This window comes from Myotis daubentonii, chromosome 3, assembly GCF_963259705.1.
Source record: "Myotis daubentonii chromosome 3, mMyoDau2.1, whole genome shotgun sequence".
Classification (NCBI taxonomy): domain Eukaryota; kingdom Metazoa; phylum Chordata; class Mammalia; order Chiroptera; family Vespertilionidae; genus Myotis; species Myotis daubentonii.
The window spans coordinates 8,167,768-8,191,533 of record NC_081842.1 but is presented as its reverse complement, the minus strand read 5'-3'; the positions used below and the strand labels follow the sequence as shown (position 1 = coordinate 8,191,533).

Here is a 23,766-nt window from a genome sequence, read left to right as displayed (position 1 = left end):
CACAGGGGGAGATCTGCTTAGCCACAAGCCAGGCTGATGGCTGCCAGTACAGTGGTGGTGGTGGGAGCCTCTCCCGACTCCTCAGCAGCGCTAAGGATATCCGACTACAGCTTAGGCCTGGTCCCAGCTGGCAAGTGGACATCCCCCGAGGGCTGCTGTGCTGCCAGAGGGATGTCTGACTGCCAGCTTGGGCCCGATCCCCCAGGGAGCAGGCCTAAGCCAGCAGGTGGACATCACCCAAGGGTTCCCAGACTAAGAGAGGGCACAGGCTGGGCTGAGGGACCCCCCACGAAGTGCACAAATTTTTTTGCACCGGGCCTCTAGTCTATATATATAAAAGCCTAAGTGACCAAACAACCAAATGACCGGTCGCTGTGATGCGCACTGACTACCAGGGGACAGACACTCAACGCGGGAGCTGCCCCCTGGTGGTCAGTGCACTCCCACAGTGGGAGCACCACTCAGCTGACCAATGGATGCCAGACGCAGGGCTCACGGCTGGCTGCTGCAGCCCGGAGACCTCAGCAGAGCAGCAGCAAGCCTACCGAACAATGGCGGTGGCAGGCCTAGCGGGGCCAAGATGAGCAGGAGCGCAGGCAGGAGTGGCAGGCGGCATTGGACTGCCGGTTTCGGCCCGATTCCCCCGATCCCCACAGGCTACACCAAGGGACCCCACCGGTTCATGAATCTGTGCACTGGGCCTCTAGTAAAATATAAACACTATTCAAGAGCCGGCACCTGTCATTTCACCCCACCAGAAACTTTCCAGCGTGAGCACACAGGGCAGGACTCCCATTTCTAAGAATGTGTACCATTTTATTTACAGCCGCCCGCTGCGTGGCTAGTCCCCTGCCCTGCCAGGGAGGGTTGTTTGCGGGTCCTGCCTGACCGGGGTCAGCACAGCAGCAGCGCTCTCTGGGGCATGGCTGAGTGAGAGCCAACCTCAGTTAGTGCTGAACTTCAGACCATGACCCGAGTCTTGGGAGCATGGCCCACCTGTCCTGTTCGCTCATTCAACACAGCGCAGACCGGGAGGAGTGGCGGAGACAGTGCTGTCCTGCCAGGGCTGGGCCTGGCCACGTCATTTCTTGCTCTTCTGTGTCCACTTCTTTTTCACGTCTGGCTCCTGGCACCCAGGCACCTTTGCTCTGGCCCCTGCCTGAGGCTGCCTCCGCTTCTTGTGCGCACCTCTTCTGCCATGGCCTCTGGGCTGTTCCTGGGGCGCAGTGGGGTCAGCCCCTGGGCCCTGACGCCACCTCTTTCTCTCTAATCTGGAACTCAGGTCTGCACGTGGGTCCTCCTGTTCATTTTTCCCTGAAACAGCAAGGCCACATAATGAGGTGCGTGAAGGCCTGGGCTACCTCACTTCAGTGCTGACCGAAGGTGCCAGCCCAGGGCAGAGAGGACATGAGAGCACCTGGCACAGAAGCACCGACAGCCTCAGGAGCAGACACGCACCAGCAGCCGGGGCCCCGCACAAGTGCGGACATGCTGGCTCCTGATACCAGAGAGGCAGCCTCAGAAAGAGCAGTGAGCACAGGATCAAGGCAAAGACATGACAGAGGGGGCGGGCGGGCCCAGGCTCAGTGCACTGGGGCTGGAGGTGACGCTGGTCAGAAGGGACAGGCTCAGAAGCAGGGCCGGGAGCAGGGAATCAGCCTGGTGCACCAGAGCCATGAGATGGCATTTGGGGGCCGCTGGAGTAGGTTAGGTGCTGGAGTGGGCCCTGTGCCTGCCTCGAGGCCCAGATGTGAAACATATGAATGGCGGGGCCCTGGCCAGAGCAGTGGTGAATGGAGACGCTTCAAATGGTCACAGCCCATTTCACTGCAGCAGGCAGCCCCATGCCTGCTGGTCTGCAGTGGGTGCGGGGCCTGGGTGACAATAGCAGAGTGGTCCTTAGTGAGGCTGTCGCATTCTCACCACAATTGTGTGGACAGCTGCGGAGGAGGGAGGATGGACAGGAAGAAAAGCCTCTAGAACAGCGGTTCTCAAACTGTGGGTCGCGACCCCTTTGGCGGTCGAACGACCCTTTCACAGGGGTCGCCTAAGACCATCCTGCATATCAGATATTTACATGACGATTCATACCAGTAGCAACATGACAGTTATGAAGTAGCAACGGAAATAATTTTATGGTTGGGTCCCAACATGAGGAACTGTATTTAAAGGGCCAGAAGGTTGAGAACCCCTGCTCTAGAATCAAGGAGAGCGGTGAGGCGAACTGGTCTCACGCGAACACTGACGATGAGGAGTAGATGGCTCAGAACCCACAGATGCACAGAGGTTGGCCATCGAAGGAGAGAATAAGAGAGGGCAGGCCAGAGCAGGAAGCTTCCTCGCCGCCCGGGCCCGGGTCACCTGCTTGTTCCCCGCCAGGCGCTGCGACAGCTGCTTCTCAGGGGAAAGCTGCACCCGCAGAACCATGGCGATCGCCACTGAGAAACCCAGGTACCAGGGACAGCGCCGCTGAACTTCGCCTGGTCGGGCGGGGTGACGTCACACGACCGCGCCGGCCTGGCCCGGGCGCAATCTCTGACCACCAGCGCCTGGGAGGACCTCTCCCCGGCCGCACGCCATCGCCCCGTAGTGGCCGGACACCGCAATGACAGCTCTAGACAGTTGTAATTCAAAGGTCACTAACGAGTGCCCGCCTTTAGGGGGCGATAGTTTAAGCTGGTTGAGGACAGAAGGTTCTTTAGCAAAGAAAGCCAGTGAGCACAGATAGAAGGAAATGGAATTGGAGAAAACTCTGTGCGGCCCCCAGTGAATTTTTGATTCAGGGCTAAAGTCATCAGAAAATGGAACAAAGGCTAAAGGACGGTGGTCCAAGTTATCAGTTTCCGCCCTAAGGGACGGCCACTGTGGGCAGAAAGGGGGGCCTCCCATGCAACAGCCGCACCTGTGGGCAGTCAAACCTGACCCTCATCCAGCCTTCAGGGCTGCACCCCAGCTGTCAGACACAGGAAGGCTGAGCACGGTGCACAGGAAGACAATCACGACCCTAGTCTGGGACAGTTCACAAGACAATCATCCAGATATCTTCACAGATTTAAAGTCATGGATGAAGGAAGGAAAGAACGCGTGTATAAAGGAGAGGATATACTCCTTTACATATTTGCATATACAAATCTTGATTGGATCCCAGTTCAAAAAAAAGCTCTATAAGTAATTTGGGGGTCAACTGGGAAAACTTGTATATGGACTAGATGTTGGATTATAGTGCAGAATAATTGTTTATTTTCTTAGGTGTGACAATGTAGTGTTTATGTTCATGCAGAATGGACTCAGCAGATTTTTTTCTGTGAAGGGCCACGTGTCAGGGAACCCCAAGCCTGTGGATCCACTGGGCTACGAGGATGGAGGGCTCCGATCTATTATGGCAAAGGGACACAAAGCAAATCAGCACAGGGAAAGGCCATACAGAGGGAGTCCAGGGGACACCGGGAGGAGGCTTCCAGAATCCTCTCCAGGTGGAGTCACACAGGCCACACTTACCGCCCAGCAAGGAGCTGGGACAACACGTGTGAGAGGTCGACTACCAGGAAGCAAAATGGAGAAGCACCCACTTCCTTTACATTAGTGAGTACAGGGTAGTTAACATTTCCAGTAAGTAGAGATGGTATATGGGCATCAGCATTACTGGTGCCAATGTGGTTATGCCTCCAAGGGGTTTGGAAAAGAAATTCGTCCTGACTTGTCAAAGGTATCTGATCCTAGATGCATAAGAACAATGGGCAGGATGCTTATGGGAAAGATTGGTCTTTCAATAAGGAAGCTATAGGCCAGGGGTGGGCAAACTTTTTGTAAGAGGGTGCCAAAACCAGCAAAATCTCTGACTCAAATTCTCCTGCGTGCCAGCCCTAATTTTTTGAGAACATGCTACACTTCCTTGATATCTCTTAAGGTGTATGTATGTGAAGAACCTTAAAGAAATAATAAAATTCATTTGAGCGACACAAACACAGTATATGATGATGAAAAATACATTTTTTTAATGGATACATGTACACTGATTGTCTGACAGAAGACGTTATGACTCCGTTTGATATTATCAGTGGGACTTTTGCTAATGCATCACTGATGACAGAGATTTTATATCAGGTTTATATTTCATGACCTTCAGAGATATGCACAAGCTACTACTTTCATCCATCCGGCTACTCCTATTATGAGACTTAACAAAATTCATCACTGAGAACAAAGTTTCACAAGCATATGTGGATGAAACCAAAACACTGGTCAGACTTAGGAAGCAGGGAGAGTTAAGGCAGAGGCATGAATTTACTCTTCCCTTCTCTTGGCAATCCATGTCTATGGTCTTTAAGATAACTTTTTATGTAAAATTATTTATTTATCTACACTGAATTTATCTGAAAAATAAAAAAGTCCATATTAAGAAAAAAATTGTTAGTGGAAGATTATAAGTCAGGGTTTCGAATGCCAGCAATAGTTACTGGTGTGCCATGTTTGGCACACGTGCCTGGGGTTGCCCACCCCTGCTATAGGCCTAGGATGTGATTACCTGCATGACCTGCCCAGCTAGGTATTTATGATCGAATCACCTTTGCAGTTACTTTCAGGCTCACCAAGCAGCGCCCAGAGCTTGTCAGGTCTGCTATGTAGCCCCTTTTTCACTCACACATTCATTCAATTATGACTGAATTGTAGGGGTCTCTAGTTCCCCTCCACACCTGGCCTCCCACCCTTCCTTGAATTACAAACTAGGCTCTTCCCTGGCATGTACCGGAAAAGCTGGCCTCTCCCACTAACCTGCTCATGGGCCACTCCCATTGGGGTTCTGCACGGAGCCTACAGAAGGCAAGGCTGGGCCTGCTCCTGCAGTCACCACCCAGTGGTGGGAGATGCCCAGCATCCCCTGAGGTGCAGCCCTGGAGTGCGGGAGGGGTGCAGCTGGAATGCCACTCCCACCCCAACCTGAGGCCCTGGGAGGCATCTCATCACTGGACTCCCTTGTGCCTCCTCTGCTCACACACGTCAGCCCTTCACTCTGTCACTGGGTCACACGCTGGTGCAAGGTGGGTGCTGGACCAGGACTTGCAGATGAGAAGTCCACAGCAGTCCAATGCACTGGGAGTGAGGCCAGGCAGGCCTGGTCCTGGACTCCAAGATGCCCTGGAAGTCTCTGTCCCCGGCTACTTCTGGAGCCCAGTGGGCACAGACTTCTCTCCCTCCTGCTCTTGGGGACTCTCAGGTCCAGCTCCCACTCATCTCTGGGTCTCTCCCACCTGGAACCTGCCCTGCAGGGGGTGTGGCAGCGGAGGTCGTAGCTTCCAGAGCTAAGGCCCGGGGTGTGGGTTTGCAGATCACAGGGGAGGAGGACAACTCACAGGAAGATGGAAGAGCAGATGTTTGGTAACCAGCTGTCTGCCCTGCCATGCAGGTGAGTCTCAGATTTAAAAAAAGTTATCTCTGATCTTTGCTCTCTTTCTGGACCAGGATCCCTACCTACATGATTTTAATATAATCATTTTATTTTTTGTCCCCCCCCCCCCCCGTATTTTAGAAAGAGGCGGGGAGAGGGAGAGCAAGAGAGAAACATAATGTGAGAGAGAAACATTGATCAGTTGTCTCCAGTTTAGAGCCCAGGGGGATATGGAACACGAAGTTGATCCCAGGACCCTTTGGTGCACAGGAGAAAGCTGCAAAGGACTGAGCCACCCCGGCCAGGGCCTTCCCTGAATGCCATGAGGGAGAGGTGGGAGTTCTCCCCACCCCATGGCTGGGTCTTGATCGCCCTCCGCTCAACATAATCAACAAGCGAAAGTGGCACCTTTTGGAGGCGCGCAGAGCCGGATAGCTACCCCGCCTGTCTCCCAGGCCAATAAGACCAACACCAAACAGGGCAGATGCACTGCAGCGCACGCCAGTGGTCCCCAGGCGGCGCCCTCCGGGGGACCAGGTTGTGCAAGACGCATTCCCTCACCCAGCTCCCCTCGGCCTATCCCACTTGTTGCCCCACCCCACCCATCCCACTCCCAACCAGCGTTAGCGCCGGGTCCCTCCCACCGGACCGCCCTTCCCTCCCCGCCCCCTCGTGGTTCCGCCCCGCTTCACCTGAGCCCAAGACTTATGACAGAGGGAGGGCCAAGCTCGCAGTTAAAACCCTCGCTCTGCCTTCGCTGCTAATCTCACTCGCAGGCTATTGCTCTGTGCCACTGCTCTTCCCATCTGTGCCCGCTGCTCCCTGCCCGCTGCTCCGCCATGAGCTCTCCCATTCACATGCTTGGTGCGCCCTCCGAAGTCGAGCCCGCCACGGCCGAGATCCAGGCCATCGCGGACAAGGTAGGCGGCCGGGTCCCCCCGAGCCCGGGTCGGGTCCCGCCCTGTCCGCACAGGGGCAGCGCCCGCCGGGACGCGGAGGGTATGGACGCTGGGACAGGGACGCTGGGACAGGCGTCTAGAGGGAAGGGCCTGGTGTGCTTGTCCTGGGGCGGTTCCGGTCAGTGAAGCTGGGGCAGGGTCTGCAGGGTCCTAACTTCCGCCCTGCCTTCTTCCAGTGCTCCTTGTGCAAGTAACACAAAAACAGACACCAGGCTGGGATGCAGAGGCAGAGCCTGGTTCAGACCCTGGGCAGCGCTTGACCTCTGTGCCTCAGTTTCCTCTTCTGTAAAGTGGGCATCACTGGGGGCCTTCACCGAAGGTTCTGGGGAAGGTGGGAGGGTGGGGCCACAGGAAGGCTCAGATTCTGAGAAGACACAAAGTCAAACAAACCTGCCGCTTCCCTAACCCCGTGGTCAGCAAACTGCGGCTTGTGAGCCACATTCGGCTCTTTGGCCCCTTGAGTGTGGCTCTTCCTCAGCCTTAGGAGAACCCTAATTAAGTTAATAACAATGTACCTACCTATATAGTTTAAGTTTAAAAAATTTGGCTCTCAAAAGAAATTTCAATCGTTGTCCTGTTGATATTTGGCTCTGTTGACTAATGAGAGGGTCTAAACTTTAGACCATCTGACCACAGTAAAGGATGGTGACTCAGTCCCATGAGACTTTGAAAATGAGGAATGTGTAGGGACTGCGTGGTGAGCCAGGTTTGGTGAGGTTCCTCTCCCAGGCGGCTCCGGAGCCCAGCCTCTCCGGAGGTTCCCGGGTCCCAGGCATAAGGAATTCCTCACTTGCTGCGTGAACTGTGAATGCGCATCAGCTCAGCAGAGAGGAGTGGCTTTCTTGGGCTCCCTGATGTGGTGCTGGTCACTTGAAAGTGACAAGTAAGAGGGCGGTCACCATGGCCACTGGGAGGCAGTTCTGAAGGCGGGGCTTTGCCTGTGGCTCCTAGAGGACAGGGCAGGGACACCCTCATGCAGCCTGGGGTTCTGACTCCTCCCCAAGCTCTCTGGGCTGCAGGTGTGGAGAACAGAGGTCAGAGAGGGAGCCCTGGCCAGAGGATGTCAAAGTCCCAAATTCTGGCTCAGCCTCCTCAAGTGGTGCCCACCAGTCCTGACCTTGGCCTTCCCTAGCCCTCTGCAGTCTCCTGGCCTCTTGAGGGTGGTAACTGGCAACTTCCTCACCATCCCCAGGCCTTTCCTGCTCCCCTTGGCTCTAGTACAGCCCGTCTTTCTCCGGGTCCACAGTACTAGCAGTGAACTGTCACCACGGGCAGGGCCTGGAGGCTGCCACATGCCCAGTCCCATCGCCTGCATTTGGGTCTTCTCACCATTCCTGCTTTCCTGCCTCCACTCCTGAAACAGGCCAAGAGGGAGGCCATTCCTTCCCAGACTCCCATGTGCGTTTGTGTGTGTCACTCATCCCCGTAGGCTTGTACACCGTCCGTAGGGTCGGATCCCTGTGGACCAAACATGGCACCTTGCATGACAGGTAATCACTGAGACACAGGTAGGCCTGCAGTGAGAACCCTGCCGGCCACATGCCGAGGGCAGCAGAGGGGCAGGAGGGACCTTCCTTCTCCCTTCTTGACCCTCCCTCCTGTCAGCTGCTGACTCCATTCTCCCTCCATTCTTATCCCTGGTTAGGGCCCCTCCCTGAAGGCGCAGGCAGGCCACAGGCCTCATGCCAGCCACAAGTTTGACAGGCTTGGTCCTGCATTGTGAGGAATAATCTGTAAAGGGTGGCCTTACAGGTCAGTTTGTAACATTTGACATGAGGCCGCAGCTCCCGTGTCAGTCACTCTTGCAGGAAGGAAGACACTGAGTTCCCCTCTCTCCTGCCCCCTAGGTGAAGTCCCAGCTGGAGGAGAAGGAAAAGAAGAAGTACCCCACTTTCAAGGCCACGGAGTACATGAGCCAGCTGGTTCAGGGGACAAACTACTTCATCAAGGTGGAGTGTCCGCTACAGGGGTGCTCATGCAGATGTGGGGATGTGGGGGACTTACAGGGGCCAGGACAGGGGTTCGAAGAGGGTTCCTGTAGCCTTGGCTGGTGTGGCTCAATGGATAGAGTGTCAGCCTGCACACCAAAGGGCCTCGGGTTTGATTCCCGGTCAAGGGCAGGTACCTGGGTTGCAGGTTGGATCCCTGGCCTCAGTTGGGCCCATGCAGGAGGCAATCAGTCAATGTACCTCTCCCTCTCTCTTTCTCTCTAAAAAATCAATAAAAATGTTTTTAAAATAATAAAATAAAATGAGTGTGCATGCACTCCTGCAGGCCTCCATGGAGGAGAGGACTGAGCCTTTTGGGCAACTAAGGGCACTGAGGAGCAGATGTAGCATGCCAGGGGTGCTGGCTGGGGTGCTGGGCATCTGCTACACCCGAAAGAGGAAGATGGGAATGTCACCACCCTAGTAGCTGTTGCCCTAAAGCAGTGGTTCTCAATCTTCTGGCCCTTTAAATACAGTTCCTCATGTTTTGACCCAACCATAAAATTATTTTCCTTGCTACTTCATAACTGTAATGTTGCTACTGTTATGAATCATAATGTAAACATCTGATATGCAGGATGGTCTTAGGCGACCCCTCTGAAAGGGTCGTTGACCACCAAAGGGGTCGCGACCCACAGGTTGAGAACCGCTGCCCTGAAGGGACTGGCCTCCAGGCTCTCAGGGCCTTTCTCACACAGTCCGCCAGGCACAGGGACTTGGGGTCAGAGGCAGCACCTGCCCCCCTCACTCGACTCTCTCTTTGCAGGTTCAAGTTGGAGATAATGACTTCGTGCACCTTCGAGTGTTTGAAAGTTTCCCTTATGAAAACAAGGCCTTGGCCTTGCACAATTATCAGACCAACAAGACCAAGCAGGACCAGCTGGACTATTTCTAGTTCTGGATTTTGAACCCACGTGGTTCTCTGTCACGTGTTCGCGTGCCGGGGTCATGAACGCCGTCTCTATCCTGTGCCACTTCGCTGGAGGGGCTGCTCTGCACCAATCTGGTGTCTCTGCCTTTGACTTTAACAGTGTGTCTTTCCTCCCAATCAATGATCTTAACTAAATTGCTTTCCAAGAGGACTGAAGTGATCTCTAAATAAATACATTTTTAAGGTTTTACAAATTTCCTCCTTTGCTGTGGGTTCTTTTCTTCATCTGAAACCATAACCACCATACAGATGTGTTTACAAAGGTCTCTCACAGCCACGCGCCGGGCCTGAAACCCTCCCCCTGAGGAGGAGAGCCCCCCGGGGCTGCCCCAGGTCCCAGCCAGTGGGTGGTCAACCTGGGACCCCAGGAGCCTGTTCCAACTACAGCTCTGGACTCCGCTGCCTGGACTCTGCATCCTGTCTCCAGGCCTCACAGAGGATGCGAGTAAACCCCATTCTAGACCATGAGTTCCAGATGTGCTCAGTCACACTGTTTCCGTAGCAGCGATGACACGGCAGGGACCAAAGTGTTGTGCAAACCTGCTGCACAGCTGCTCAGAACCGGCGGCCTGGGAGGCGGTGCCGCTCATCCCCTGGGCTGCGGCACCTGCTCAAAGCCTGAGCCTCTGGAAGGGCCCGTTTCAACAGGGTCCTGCCCATCAGTGGGGTCAGTGCCTGGTTGGTTTGCCATGTGTTTGTTCGAAACAGATTGAAAAGAGTGCCCCTGACATCACAGGAGTAATGACTATTTGGTGAAATTTCTGAGTGGCTCAGGGTCAAGGTAGAACATGTGTTCCTGAGGGTTAAAGTCGGTCTGACATTCCTGAACCCCACTCGGCTCCCCTGGGGCGTGTGGCCTTGTGTCTGGGTCTGGATGTCATGAGGAGCGTGGAAGGGTGGGGCGGTGAGCATGCGGAGCCTGGAGAGCAGCACTGAGAAATCTCTGCACAGTGAGCTGTGTGCGTCCCCGTCCCTCCATGAACTGGAAGAATAAAACTTTCATAACACCCTCTTCATGTCAAGCAACTCTGCACTGAACAGAAGATGGAACACAGTTCCCACCTGGGACTCTCAGGGACCGGCAGGGGAGACGGCATTGAGGGGGCTAAGCAGAGCTGACAGCCATGCCCTGCTCCGCCTGGTTAGAAATGGGTGATTGCATAACGGGTGTGGGTTGGGCCCAGGGTGATGAGGCATCTGTGACAGGAAAGGGGAGACAGTTACACAAGGCTGGGAGGTACAAATGCCCTGGGCTGTGCAATTGAAGTGACTCAGGTGTACTTACTTCCTGTGAATTTCACCTCACTGAAAACATAGCACAAGACAGTAAACCAGAGCCAGTCTGGGGGACCCCTTGGCAGAGGATTTGGGGAACAAAGGCTGTGCTTGTGATCTTCCATCCGCCCAGCCTCTCCTCTGCCCACCCTGGACTCTGGGTGCTGACGTGTGGGTTCGCCCTCTCCATTCGTTCCCCAGCACTTGCTGCAGGGACCACCTCGGGGTCTCCTGGCAGCGACCCCTCTTCTACAGGATGCTTTTTGGGTCCTGGTACTTGGCCTGCCAGTGAGCCCTTCAGGCTCAGCTGGTAATGGCGCCCCTTCCCTCCATGTCCCCCGAGGGTGCTGACCACCCCACCCCTTTTACTAAGCACTCAAGTCACTGGTCAGTGCCATCTATTTCCCCAGCACCAAGAAGACAGCGATAAAGGGACCCGCCCGCCCTTGAGAGTCACAGGCCCTAACTCTCCAGCTGTCCAGGCAGGGACCGCTAAGCAGCACAGGGCGGTCAGCGTGGGTTTGAGAGGCAGAGTCAGGCGCTTCAGACACAAAGCAGATCCCGCAGCCTCCCGCCCTCTCCTTGCCTTTCTCACAAAGCCTGTTACTTGGGGATGACCTGAGGATTTATCTACAAAATGTGGGAGGGTGTACAGTACCCGCCGGGCTAGGAGGACCAGAGCTGTCACCACCCAGGTGTGAAGGAATTGGAATAGAAGGGGCAGTGACACGTGATCAATGACCAGAGCTTGTCCTCACAATCTAGCAGGGATGGGCCAGGAAAGGGAGCCGCACCCTCTTGATCCCAGGGAGGGTCTTGCAGGAACCCTGATTGGTTAGTGCACCAGAGTGGGTTGGGGGGGAGGGGACTTGGGCCATGATGAGCAGGGCAGGGCAGACCCTTTCTTTAAGAGGGAGATATTTGCCTGGCCAGCATGGCTCAATGGTTGAGCATTGACCTATGAACCAGGAGGTCAGTTTGATTCTCGGTCAGGGCACATGCCCAGGTTGCAGGCTGCATCCCAAGTGCGGGGGCGTGTAGTAGGCAGCCAATTGATGAGTGTCATCATTGATGTTTCTCTCTCTCTCTCCTTCTCTGAAACCTATACAAAAATATATAAATATAAATATATATATATATTATGTATGCATATATATACACATACATATGTAAAATATATGTATATAATGTATACTAGAGGCCCAATGCATGAAAATTCGTGTAAGAGTAGGCCTTCCTTCCCCTGGCTGCTGGCAGCAGCAGCCCTCTGGCACCCAGGAGCAGGGCTTCCCTCTGGCCGTTGGCAGGCTCCTGGGACCTGGGCTTCCCTGGCAGCACTGGCTTCGTCCATTTGTCTGGTCGAATTAGCATATTAAGCTTTTATTATTATAGATTATTATTATAGATATGGTCTTTAAAGAGGTAGTTAAGATACAATGAGGTCACTGTGTGGGACTTCATCCAATCAGACTGTGTCCTTACAAGATGCGATCAGGACACAGACACAGAGGGGCAATCACGTGAGGACACAGGGAGAAGACAGCATCTTCATGCCGAAGAAAGAGGCCTCCGGAGAAACCAGCCCTGCCCACACCCTGACATTAGGACACAAAGGGCATCTCTTTTCTCCCGTTAAGGCTTCCCCAACAGCAAAGAGCCGATCAGATGGTTCAGCAGTGGAGGGGCCTGCGTTCACTGACTCCTTCCAGTGTCACTAGGTGAACACTCCATACTTTGCCTTTTGCTGAGCAGACTCTTCTGCAGGTTCTGAGGAGGTAAAAGTACAGAAGGTAGATATTCTCCTCCACTAATGACTCCAATGCAGTGAGACTCTGCCAAGTTGAGAAAGGAGTTTCTGTGATTTCTGTGCACGCCCGGCCCCTCCCCTCCCCCCCACAGCATATTTTGATCCTTTGCCTATTTAAGTCTGAACGAAACCACTAGCAATGGTCCTAGTGCCTATGCCAGTGATGCTCCCTGGCCCTGGCCCCCCTTAGGGCAGCAGAGGGAGGCACATTGCTGGTGCCTAGGCCCCGCCCTCAGAACCCGACTTAGGACAGCAGCATCTGGACATAAAGACTCTAAAGACCCCCAATTCCCCCATGGGCAAGCGGCGGTGTTGAGAACTGCTGATCGTGGTCAGAAGAGAAAAAGCTCACTGACGAACTTCACAACCATCAGAGGAGAGTCAGTCCAGCAGCTTTATAACACCACACCTACTTGCCACTTTCATTTTAAAATGTAGAATATTGCCCTCGTGGGTTTGGCTCAATGGATAGAGCGTCGGCCTGTGACTGAAAGGTCCCGGGTTCGATTCCGGTCAAGGGCACATGCTCAGGTTGCGGGCTTCATCCCCAATAGGGGGTGTGCTGGAGGCAGCTGATCAGTGATTCTCTCTCATCATTCATCTTTCTCTCTCTCTCTGTCCATCTCCCTTCCTCTCTGAAATCAATAAAAAGATATCCTATCTAATAATAGACAAAGATGCAAATTGACCATACCTTTGCTATGACCACCATTGGCTAATCAGAGCGATATGCAAATTAACCACCAACAAAGATGCGTCTAACTTTCATATACCCGTTGGAAACGAAGACTGAAGACACCATAGAAGGAAGCCAAGCAACGGAGCGGAGGTAGCGGAGACAGGCGGGAGAGAAGCGGCAGAGAAGGGCAGGGGTGGAACATCAGAGAGGAGAGCCAAGCCATATTCTTGCAGGAATCTTTCTGCAATGAGCTTCTAGTTTTAAATAAATAAATAAATAAATAAATAAATAAATAAATAAATAAAATGTAGGGTATTACCTCTTTAGGCTTTTGAGCTGAGTGTATTTTAGGTAAATGAGTTAATACGAGTTGAAGTGTTTCACACATAAGCACCAATAGACACCAGCTACAATGGGGACTTCTCTCTTGGTCTAGATCAGGGGTCCTTAAACTACGGCCCACAGGCCACATGCAAATACAAATATTGTATTTGTTCCCGTTTTGTATTTTTACTTCAGAATAAGATATGTGCAGTGTGCATAGGAATTTGTTCATAGTATTGTTTTTAAACTATTGTCCGGTCCTCCAAGAGTCTGAGGGACAGTGAACTGGCCCCCTGTTTATAACGTTTGATGACCCATGCTCTAGATTGTAAAACCCAGGCTTCTGTGTGTGGAAGCTACTGACTCGGTGGTTCTGGCCTTCCCAAGGGGTAAGCATACTCACGTGCCTCTGTGGTTTGAAAAGCATGGACAAGCTGGGAGATGGTCCTTCCTAGTTCCTCCTGTGCAAGAAACAGTCAAAAAACTCCTTCAGCCCCTGAAGAAAGGCGGCCTCACAACAACAAGGAACACACTCAGCGGTCCACCCGGCATGAGACAGGCTTCACTGGCTGCTTCAGCCCAGAGTGCGTGAGGCCTGCAAGCTGCATCCCTGCTGCGAAGGGCTTCCCTCTACAGCTGGGGCCAGCAGAACCTTGCAACAGGGCAGTCACTGCCCTCATGAACCGGCTGAGCCCTGAGCACAGACGTTGGCCATCGAAGGAGAGAATAAGAGAAGGCAGGCCAGAGCAGAGCAGGGAGCTGCAGGACATGCATCCACCTGACCAGCACAAAGAGGGAGCCAACCAGACCCAGCTGGTTTGGCTCAGTGGATAGAGCGTTGGCCTGCAGAGTGAAGGGTCCCAGGTTGATTCTGATAAAGGGCAGATGCCTGGGTTGCGGGCTTGTCCCCCCAGTAGGGAGCATGCAGGAGGCAGCTGATCAATGATTCTCTCTGATCATTAATGTTTCTATCTCTCTTCCTCTCTGAAATCAATAAAAATATTTAAAAAATAATAATTGTTATTATAATAAAAAGAGGGAGCCAACCACACCCCTGTAACTTGCTCACTGCCTGCCTGTATCACTGGCCAGCAGCACTCCGTGAACTTGGCAAATGGGTAATTCCAGAGCCTTCCCTGAGGCTCTAGTTCAGAGGCATGGAATACAGTGCAGGATTCTGCACTTTCAGTACTGCCCCCCACCCAGGGTTCCTGAAGAAGAGTAAGCAGTTCATATTCTAATAAACACTGTTTTACAGAGGCTAGCATTTTAGGGCAATGAAACTATCCTGTAAGACACCATCGTGATGAATACATGTCATTATACATTTGTCCTAACCACAGACCATACACCAGGGGTGAGCCCTCAGGTGAATTATGGACTGAGGATAACGATCATGTGTCAAGTGTTAGTTCATTGATTATAACAAATGTACCATCTGGTGGGCGATGCTGATAACAAAGGCAGCTGTGCATGTGAAGGGGGCAGGAGAAAATGGGAAACTCCTGTACCTTCCTCTCAGGTTTTCTGTAAATTAAAACTGCTCTAAACAATAGTTTTCTTTTTATGGAAAAACAAGTTGAAAAGGCTGCAGGAGAAATCTGTGTCTCAGAGGACTTAGACCCTCTCCCTTGGTTTCCATCATTTAGGGCTGTTGGTGATCTCTCACAAACACCAGACAGAAAACCCAGGCTTCACCCGGGTGCTGACGTGCACTGATGAGCACCTGTGTGGCTATGGTGCTCAACTCAACAAATATAAGACCCTTTCTGAACAAAGGCCCTCACCTTCCTGCTATTAATAAATCTATATATAGAAAAGCCTAAGTGACTATTATGAGCGGACAACTGGCCGGTAGCTATGATGCACACTGACCACCAGGGGGGTGGTCAATGTGATCCCAAGCCAACTTCCCACAGCCAGCCAACCTTCTCAGTCCCTCCCCGTGTCAGTCGGTCTGATCGGGACTGGGTAAGACCGCCGATCTTCCACCAGGCCGAGGGATCCCACCCGTGCACAAATTCCTGCAGCGGGCCTCTAGCAAATCAATCAATCAATCAATCAATTATCAAAAGAAAAAAGCTGCAAACCTCGCCCAGAGTCAACCACACGCCCAGCTGGCCTCCCACTGACACTGCTGCTCCAGCTTCCTCTTCCTTCCCGTACGCTCACCTGGAGGAGCGGCTTGTCCTGCATCCACATGCAATAAAACAGTCCTTTCCACACCTGCAGCAGCTCGTCATGAGTGAAACCACCTGCACAAAACGGCAACACTCAGACTAAGTGGGCCCCAGCCTTTTAGTATCAGGGACTTATACTTCCCTCTCCTCCCAAGACATCCTTCTAACCCAGAACCCTGTGCGCCTGGGCCCCCAGGGACTCCCCCGGGCAACTGCCATTTCATTCTTTCAATAAAAACAGAATCTCCAAGTAGCAGGCACTGTACGTTTTTGGAGATTCAAAACTGAGTGAGTCACTATGTCCTGAGTTGGATGGTGGCTGGCTATCTTCGGGGGATAATTCATCCAGCGTCACACTTGGGGTTGGTGCACTTTTCTGCATTAAACTCCAAATTTCAAAAGAAAAGGTTAAGTCACCGGGCCAGTACAGGACGAAGACGCATAAAATCCCTCAAAATAGTGACTGAGTTCCTGTGTCTGGCACTGTGTTCAGTGAGCAGTGGTTCTCAGACCTGAGCACCAGTGTTAGAATCACTTGGGGGCTTGTAACACGGATCGCGGACCCTACGGCCAGTTTCTGATCCATCAAGGCTGGGAAGAGACCAAGAAACTGCCTTTCCAACAAATGTCTCGGTGATGCTGCAGTTGCCGATGGGGTGCCACACTTTGAGAACCTCTGTTACACAGACCAGTTAACAAGCATGTTCTCTGCTCTCGCGGGGCGTATGCTACAGTGAAACTCAAATGACATCCCAACAATTACACAAGGACCATTACTGACAAGTGACCAAAGCCGCGGGGAGGGGCTGTGGAAATACCCCCGCAGGGGCGCCGGACCACGTGGTTCGGAGGCCACCCATCCGGGATCCCCCCCGTGCCCCACCCCCGTCCCCCCCGCCCACCAGCAGGCCCAGTCCCGGAGGCGGCCCCGCAGGCCACGCGCCAACCTGCAGCCCGCTGAGTCCTGGCAAGGATGTATTTCCGGAGCTTCCTCACCGCCCGGTCCCGAGTCACCTGCTTGTTCCCCGCCAGGTTCTGCGCCAGCTGGATCTCAGGGGGGAGCTGCACCCGCGGAACCATGGTGATCACCACTGAGAGACCCAGGTACCAGGGACAGCGCCGCTGCGCTTTGCCTGGGTGCGCTCTCTGAGGTCCAGCGCCAGGGAGGGCCACTCCCCGGCCGCACGCCATCGCCCCGTAGTGGCCGGACACCGCAATGACAGCACTGGACAGTTGTAATTCAAAGGTCACTAAACGTGTGCCCGCCTTTAGGGGGGCGGTAGTTTAACCTGGTTGAGGACAGAAGTTCTTTAGCAAAGAAAGCCAGCGAGCACAGATAGAAGGAAATGGAAGGATTGGAGAAAACTCTGTGCAGCCCCCAGTGAGTCTTTGATTCAGGGCGATAATCATCAGAAAATGGCACAAGGGCTAAAGAAAGGTGGTCCAAGCTATCAGTCCCCGCCCCAAATGGCCGGCCACTGTGGGCGCGGGGGGCGGCTTGGGGGGGGGGGGGCTACAATGCAGCAGCAGCACCTGTGGACAGTCAAACCTGACCCTCATCCAGCCTTCAGGGGACATAGGAAGGCTGAGCAGGGTGCACAAGAAGACAATCACGACCCTAGTTTGGGACAGTTTGCAAGACAACAGTCCTGATATCTTCAGAGTTAAAGTCATGGATGAAGGAAGGAATTGTGGACAAAAGGGGCCACATGCTGACCTGACAAGCTCAGGAGAGGACTGCATGGCAGTTTTGCAAACTTGGAGACCTAAAGTAACCACAAAGGATGGTCTGAAATTAAACTTTAACTAAAAGCAGTTATGGTGGGCAGTTACGTCCTAGTCCAGTATCTTCACTGACAAGGTCAACCTTTACCTTAACTGAGCCTATCTGTCTTTTTGCATCTATGGTAACATACCCTTGAAATGTCTGGGTAACTTGTGATTTCCCTGTATCTGGAGCCCCTGGGGTACAATCAGGTGTGCTGGGTCCCAGGACAGACACCACAAATTCCTTCATCATCATGTTAATTGTTCCTGCACCCACCTAAGTATGTGTCCATCATTTTACTTTTTATCGAATCCCAGGGGTTTCCCTGCTTTGCTTTATCCCTCCTCCTTAATCTATCACCAATGAATTTCATGTAACTCACCTATGTCCCTCCTTTGATTGCAATGTATAAATACGAATGTAATCCCGCCATTCTCCGGAGCACTATCTCAATTCGTTGAGGCTCTGCTTCCTGGCATATGTCGACAGTTGGGCTCAAATAAACTCACAAAAATTCTTTACAGGTTTCAGTGGTTTTTTACGTTAACAGCATGAACACCTATATAAAGGAGAGGATATACCCCTTTACATATTTGCATATACAAATCTTGATTGGATCCTGGTGCAAAGAAAAAGCTCTATGTCATTTGGGGGTCAATTGGGAAAGCTTGCATATGGACTGGATGTTGGATTATAGTGTAGAATAATTGTTTATTTTCTTAGGTGTGACAATGTAGTGTTTATGTTCATGCAGAATGGGCTCAGCAGATTTTTTTAAGGGCCACGTATCAGGAACCCCAAGCCTGTGGATCCACTGGGCTACGAGGATGGAGGGCTATGATCTATTATGGCAAAGGGACACTAAGAAAATCAGCACAGGGAAAGGCCATACAGAGGGAGTCCAGGAGACACCGGGAGGAGGCTTCCAGAATCCTCTCCAGGTGGAGTCACACAGGCCACACTTACCGCCCAGCAAGGAGCTGGGACAACACGTGTACGATGTCGACTACCAGGAAGCAAAATGGAGAAGCACCCACTTCCTTTACATTAGTGAGTACAGGGTAGTTAACATTTCCAGTAAGTAGAGATGGTATGTGGGCAGCAGCATAACTGGTGCCAATGTGGTGATGCCTCCAAGGGGTTTGGAAAAGAAATTCACCCTGACTTATCAAAGGTATCTGATCCTAGATGCATAAGAACAATGGGCAGGGCTGCCTACGGGAAAGATTGTCCTTTCACTAAGGAAGCTAAAGACCTAGGATGTGATTACCTGCATGACCTGCCCAGCTAGGAATTTATGAAGGAATCACCTTTGTGGTTACTTTCAGGCTCACCAAGCAGCGCCCAGAGCTTGTCAGGTCTGCTATGTAGCCCCTTTTTCACTCACACATTCATTCATTCATTCATTCATTCATTCATTCAGTTATGACTGAATTGTAGAGGTCTCTCCTTCCCCTCCACACCTGGCCTCCCACCCTTCCTTGAATTACAAACTAGGCTCTTCCCTGGCATGTACCGGAAAAGCTGGCCTCTCGCACTTTCCTGTTCATGGGCCACTCCCATTGGTGTTCTGCACGGAGCCCTACAGAAGGCAAGGCTGGGCCTGCTCCTGCAGTCACCACCCAGTGGTGGGAGAGGCCCAGCCTCCCATGAGGTGCAGCCCTGGAGTGCGGGAGGGGTGCAGCTGGAATGCCACTCCCACCCCAACCTGAGGCTCTGGGAGGCATCTCATCACTGGACTCCTTTGTGCCTCCTCTGCTCACACACGTTAGCCCTTCACTATGTCCCTGGGTCACACGCTGGTGCAAGCTGGGTGCAGGACCAGGTCTTGCAGATGAGAAGTGCAAAGCAGTCCCATGCACTGGGGAGTGAGGCCAGGCAGGTCTGGTCCTGGACTCCAAGATGCCCTGGCAGTCTCTGTCCCCAGCTACTTCTGGAGCCCAGTGGGCACAGACTTCTCTCCCTCCTGCTCTTGGGGACTCTCAGGTCCAGCTCCCACTCATCTCTGGGTCTCCCCCACCTGGAACCTGCCCTGCACGGGGTGTGGCAGCGGAGGTCGTAGCTTCCAGAGCTAAGGCCTGGGACGTGGGTTTACAGATCACAGGGGAGGAGGACAACTCACAGGAAGATGGGAAGAGCAGATGTTTGGTAACCAGCTGTCTGCCCTGCCATGCAGGTGAGTCTCAGATTTTAAAAAGTTATCTCTGATCTTTGCTCTCTTTCTGGACCAGGCTCCCTACCTAAATGATTTTAATATAATCATTTTATTTTTGCTCCCCCCTTTATTTTAGAGAGAGGAGGGGAGAGGGAGAGCAAGAGAGAAACATCAACATGAGAGAGAAACATTGATCAGTTGTCTCCAGTTTAGGGCCCAGGGGGATATGGAACCCAAAGTTGAACCCAGGACCCTTTAGTGCGCAGGAGAAAGCTACAAAGGATTGAGCCACACCAGCCAGGGCCTTCCCTGAATGCATGAGGGAGAGGTGGAAGTCCTCCCCACCCCATGGCTGGGTCTTGATTGCCCTCCGCTCAATATAATCAACATGCGAAAGTGGCACCTTTTGGAGGCACACAGAGCTGGATACCTCCCCTGCATGTCTCAGGGGCCAATAAGACCAACATCAAAAGGGCACAAGCACTGCAGCTCTCGCCAGTGGTCTCTAGGCGGCGCCCTCCGGGGGACCAGGTTGTGCAAGACGCCCGTCCCTCGCCCAGCTCCCCCCGCCAAACCCAACTTTTTGCCCCACCCCCACACCACCCCGCCACCCCGCCTAATCCGAGTTGGCGCCCCGCCCCTCCCACCGGATCGCCCTCCCCGCCCCCGCGTGGTTTCTGCCCCATGTCACCTGAGCCCTGGACTTACGACAGAGGGCAGTGCTTGCAGTTAAAACCCTCGCTCTGCCTTCGCTGCTAATCTCACTCGCAGGCTATTGCTCTGTGCCGCTGCTCTTCCCTTCTGTGCCCGCTGCTCTCTGCCCGCTGCTCTGCCATGAGCGCTCCCATACCTACGCTTGGTGGGACCTCCAAAAGCCGTCCTGCCACAGCCAAGATCCAGGCCATCGCCGACAAGGTAGGCGGCCCGGTCCCCCCGAGCCCGGGTCGGGTCCCGCCCTGTCCGCACAGGGGCAGCGCCCCCCGGGACGCGGAGGGTATGGACGCTGGGACAGGGACGCTGGGACAGGGACGCTGGGACAGGCCTCTAGAGGGAAGGGCCTGGTGTGCTTGTCCTCGGGCGGTTCCCGTCAGTGAAGCTGGGGCAGGGTCTGCAGGGTCCTAACTTCCGCCCTGCCTTCTTCCAGTGCTCCTTGTGCAAGTAACACAAAAACAGACACCAGGCTGGGATGCAGAGGCAGAGCCTGGTTCAGACCTGGGCAGCGCTTGACCTCTGTGCCTCAGTTTCCTCTTCTGTAAAGTGGGCATCACTGGGGGCGTTCACCGAAGGTTCTGGGGAAGGTGGGAGGGTGGGGCCACAGGAAGGCTCAGATTCTGAGAGGACACAAAGTCAAACAAACCTGCCGCTTCCTGTCCTAACCGGTTTGGCTCAGTGGATAGAGCATCAGCCTGTGCACTGAAGGGTTCCAGGTTGGATTCCGTCTGGTCAGGGCATGTACCTTGGTTGTGGGCACATGCCCAGTAGGGGGCGTGCAGGAGGCAGCTGATCAATGTTTTTTCTCTCATTGGTGTTTCTAACTCTCTATTCCTCTCCCTTCCAAAAATCAATAACATATATTTAAAAAACAAGGAAACAAAAAAAACCCTGCCACTTCCCTAACCGGATAGAACCACACCGGCCCACTCCACCCCCTGGGATCAGGTGGTTTAGACGATCTGACCACAGTAAAGGACAGTGAGTCCGTCCCATGAGACTTTGAAAATGAGGAATGTGTAGGGACTGCATGGTGAGCCAGTGGGGGATGTTCCTCTCCCAGGCAGCTCCGGAGCCCAGCCTCTCCTGGGGTTCCCGGGCCCCAGGCCTAAGGAATTCCTCACTTGCTGCGTGAACTGTGAATGCGCATCAGCTCAGGAGAGAGGAGTTGCTGTCTCCGGGCTCCCTGATGTGGTGCTGGTCACTTGAAAGTGACAAGTAAGAGGGCGGTCACCATGGCCACTGGGAGGCAGTTCTGAGGGCAGGGCTTTGCCTGAGGCTCCTAGAGGACAGGGCAGGGACACCCTCATGCTGCCTGGGGTTCTGACTCCCCCAGCTCTCTGGGCTGCAGGTGTGGAGAACAGAGGTCAGAGAGGGAGCCCTGGCCAGAGGATGTCAAAGTCCCAAATTCTGGCTCAGCCTCCTCAAGTAGTGCCCACCAGTCCTGACCTTGGATTCCCTGGCCTTCTGCAGTCTCCTGGGCCCTTGAGGGTGGTAACTGGCAACTTCCTCACCATCCACAGGCCTTTCCTGCTCCCCTTGGCTCTAGTACAGCCCGTCTTTCTCCCGGTCCACAGTACTAGCAGTGAACTGTCACCACGGGCAGGGCCTGGAGGCTGCCACATGCCCAGTCCCATCGCCTGCATTTGGGTCTTCTCACCATTCCTGCTTTCCTGCCCCCACTCCTGAAACAGGCCAAGAGGGAGGCCATTCCTTCCCAGACTCCCGTGTGCGTTTGTGTGTGTCACTCATCCCCGTAGGCTTGTCCACCGTCTGCAGGGTCAGATCCCTGTGGACCAAACATGGCACCTTGCATGACAGGTAAGCACTGAGACACAGGTAGGCCTGCAGTGAGAACCTGCCGGCCGCATGCAGTGGGCACAGGAGCGGCAGGAGGGGCCTGCCTTCTCCCTTCCTGACCCTCCCTCCTGTCAGCTGCTGACTCCATTCTCCCTCCATTCTTATCCCTGGTTAGGGTCCCTCCCTGAAGGCGCAGGCAGCCACAGGCCTTGTGCCGGACACGAATTTGACAGGCTTGGTCCTGCATTGCGAGGAATAATCCGTAAAGGGTGGCCTTAGAGGTCAGTTTGTAACATTTGACATGAGGCCGCAGCTCCCGTGTCAGACACTCTAGCAGGAAGAAAGACACTGACTTCCCCTCTCTCCTGTCCCCTAGGTGAAGTCCCAGCTGGAGGAGAAGGAAAAGAAGAAGTACCCCACTTTCAAGGCCACGGAGTACAAGAGCCAGGTGGTCGCGGGGACTAACTACTTCATCAAGGTGGAGTGTCCGCTACAGGGGTGCTCATGCAGATGTGGGGAGATCTGGGACTTACAGGGGCCAGGACAGGGGTGCTTAAAGGGGTTCCTGTAGCCCTAGCTGGTGTGGCTGATTGGATAGAGCGTCAGCCTGCACACCAAAGGGCCTCGGGTTTGATTCCCGGTCAAGGGCGGGTACCTGGGTTGCAGGTTGGATCCCTGGCCTCAGTTGGGGCGCATGCAGAAGGCAATCAGTCGATGTACCTCTCCCTCTCTCTTTCTCTCTAAAAAATCAATAAAAGTTTTAAAAATAATAAAATAAAAGGAGTGTGCATGCACTCCTGCAGGCCTCCATGGAGGAGAGGACTGAGCCTTTCTGGCAACTAAGGACTCTGAGGAGCGGATGTAGCGTGCCAGGGGTGCTGGCTGGGGTGCTGGGCATCTGCTTAGCCCGAAAGAGGAAGATGGGAATGTCACCACCCTAGTGGCTGATGCCCTGAAGGGACTGGTCTCCAGGCTTTCAGGGCCTTTCTCACACAGTCCGCCAGGCACAGGGACTTGGGGTCAGAGGCAGCACCTGCCCCCCTCACTCGACCCTCTCTTTGCAGGTTCAAGTTGAAGATGATGACTTCGTGCACCTTCGAGTGTTTGAAAGTCTCCCTCATGAAAACAAGGCCTTGGCCTTGCACAATTATCAGACCAACAAGACCAAGCAGGACGAGCTGGACTATTTCTAGTTCTGGATTTTGAACTGAACCTTCACCATGTGGTTCTCTGTCACGTGTTCGCTTGTCGGAGTCATGAACGCCGTCTCTATGCTGTGCCACTTTCGCTGGAGGGGCTGCTCTGCACCAATCTGGTGTCTCTGCCTCTGACTTTAACAGCGTGATTTTTCTCCCAACCAATGATCTTAACTAAATTGCTTTCCAAGAGGGCTTAGATGATCCCTAAATAAATGCATTTTTAAGTTTTTGCAAATTTCCTCCTTTGCTGTGGGTTTTTTCTTCATCTGAAACCATAACCACCATATAGATGTGTTTACAAAGGTCTTTCACAGCCCCGCCCTGGGCCTGAGACCCTCCACCTGAGGAGGAGAGCCCAGCTGGGTTGCCCCTGGTCTGAGCAAGTGGGTGGTCGACCCAGGGCCCCAGGAGTCGCTCCAACTACAGCTCTGGACTCTGCGTCCTGTCACCAGGCCTCGGTTGCCCCCGTAAGTAAAAGGATTCAAGTAAACCCGGGTCTAGACCATGCGTTCCAGGTGTGCTCAGTCACACTGTTTCCGTAGCAGCAATGACACGGCAGAGACCAAAGTGTTGCGCAATCATGCTGCACAGCTGCTCAGAACCA

General features: G+C 53.5%; 4 protein-coding genes across 5 annotated transcripts in view; 2 read left to right on the top strand and 2 right to left on the bottom strand.

The window, feature by feature from the left end:
* RRP1 (ribosomal RNA processing 1) overlaps positions 1 to 16,655 on the bottom strand; it is a 64,585-nt gene extending 47,930 nt beyond the window's left edge. Inside the window, exons 1-3 of one of the 2 annotated variants that reach the window (XM_059686634.1) lie at positions 16,477 to 16,655; positions 15,522 to 15,604; positions 13,753 to 13,810 (exon numbers count right to left, since the gene is read on the bottom strand). In XM_059686634.1, the coding sequence (XP_059542617.1) occupies positions 13,753 to 13,810; positions 15,522 to 15,604; positions 16,477 to 16,609 (274 nt within the window). In that variant the 5' untranslated portion in view covers positions 16,610 to 16,655. The remainder of the gene's footprint in view (positions 1 to 13,752; positions 13,811 to 15,521; positions 15,605 to 16,476) is intronic. The other variant, XM_059686635.1, reaches the window with a different exon arrangement.
* LOC132229948 (ribosomal RNA processing protein 1 homolog A-like) lies at positions 791 to 2,569 on the bottom strand. Its single transcript, XM_059686657.1, has 2 exons — positions 2,235 to 2,569; positions 791 to 1,314 (listed from the first exon to the last, which is right to left on the bottom strand). Exons 1-2 carry the CDS (start codon positions 2,425 to 2,427, stop codon positions 1,082 to 1,084), a joined length of 426 nt encoding a protein of 141 aa, XP_059542640.1. The 5' UTR covers positions 2,428 to 2,569; the 3' UTR covers positions 791 to 1,081.
* LOC132229954 (cystatin-B-like) lies at positions 6,094 to 9,462 on the top strand. The gene is made up of 3 exons (XM_059686667.1): positions 6,094 to 6,306; positions 8,193 to 8,294; positions 9,100 to 9,462. The coding sequence occupies exons 1-3, from the start codon at positions 6,226 to 6,228 to the stop codon at positions 9,226 to 9,228; spliced, it is 312 nt and encodes a 103-aa protein (XP_059542650.1). The 5' UTR covers positions 6,094 to 6,225; the 3' UTR covers positions 9,229 to 9,462.
* Positions 16,656 to 20,207: 3,552 nt separating the features above from the next.
* On the top strand, positions 20,208 to 23,397 carry LOC132229952 (cystatin-B-like). Its single transcript, XM_059686662.1, has 3 exons — positions 20,208 to 20,367; positions 22,340 to 22,441; positions 23,028 to 23,397. The coding sequence occupies exons 1-3, from the start codon at positions 20,287 to 20,289 to the stop codon at positions 23,154 to 23,156; spliced, it is 312 nt and encodes a 103-aa protein (XP_059542645.1). The 5' UTR covers positions 20,208 to 20,286; the 3' UTR covers positions 23,157 to 23,397.
* The last annotated feature ends 369 nt before the right edge of the window (positions 23,398 to 23,766 follow it).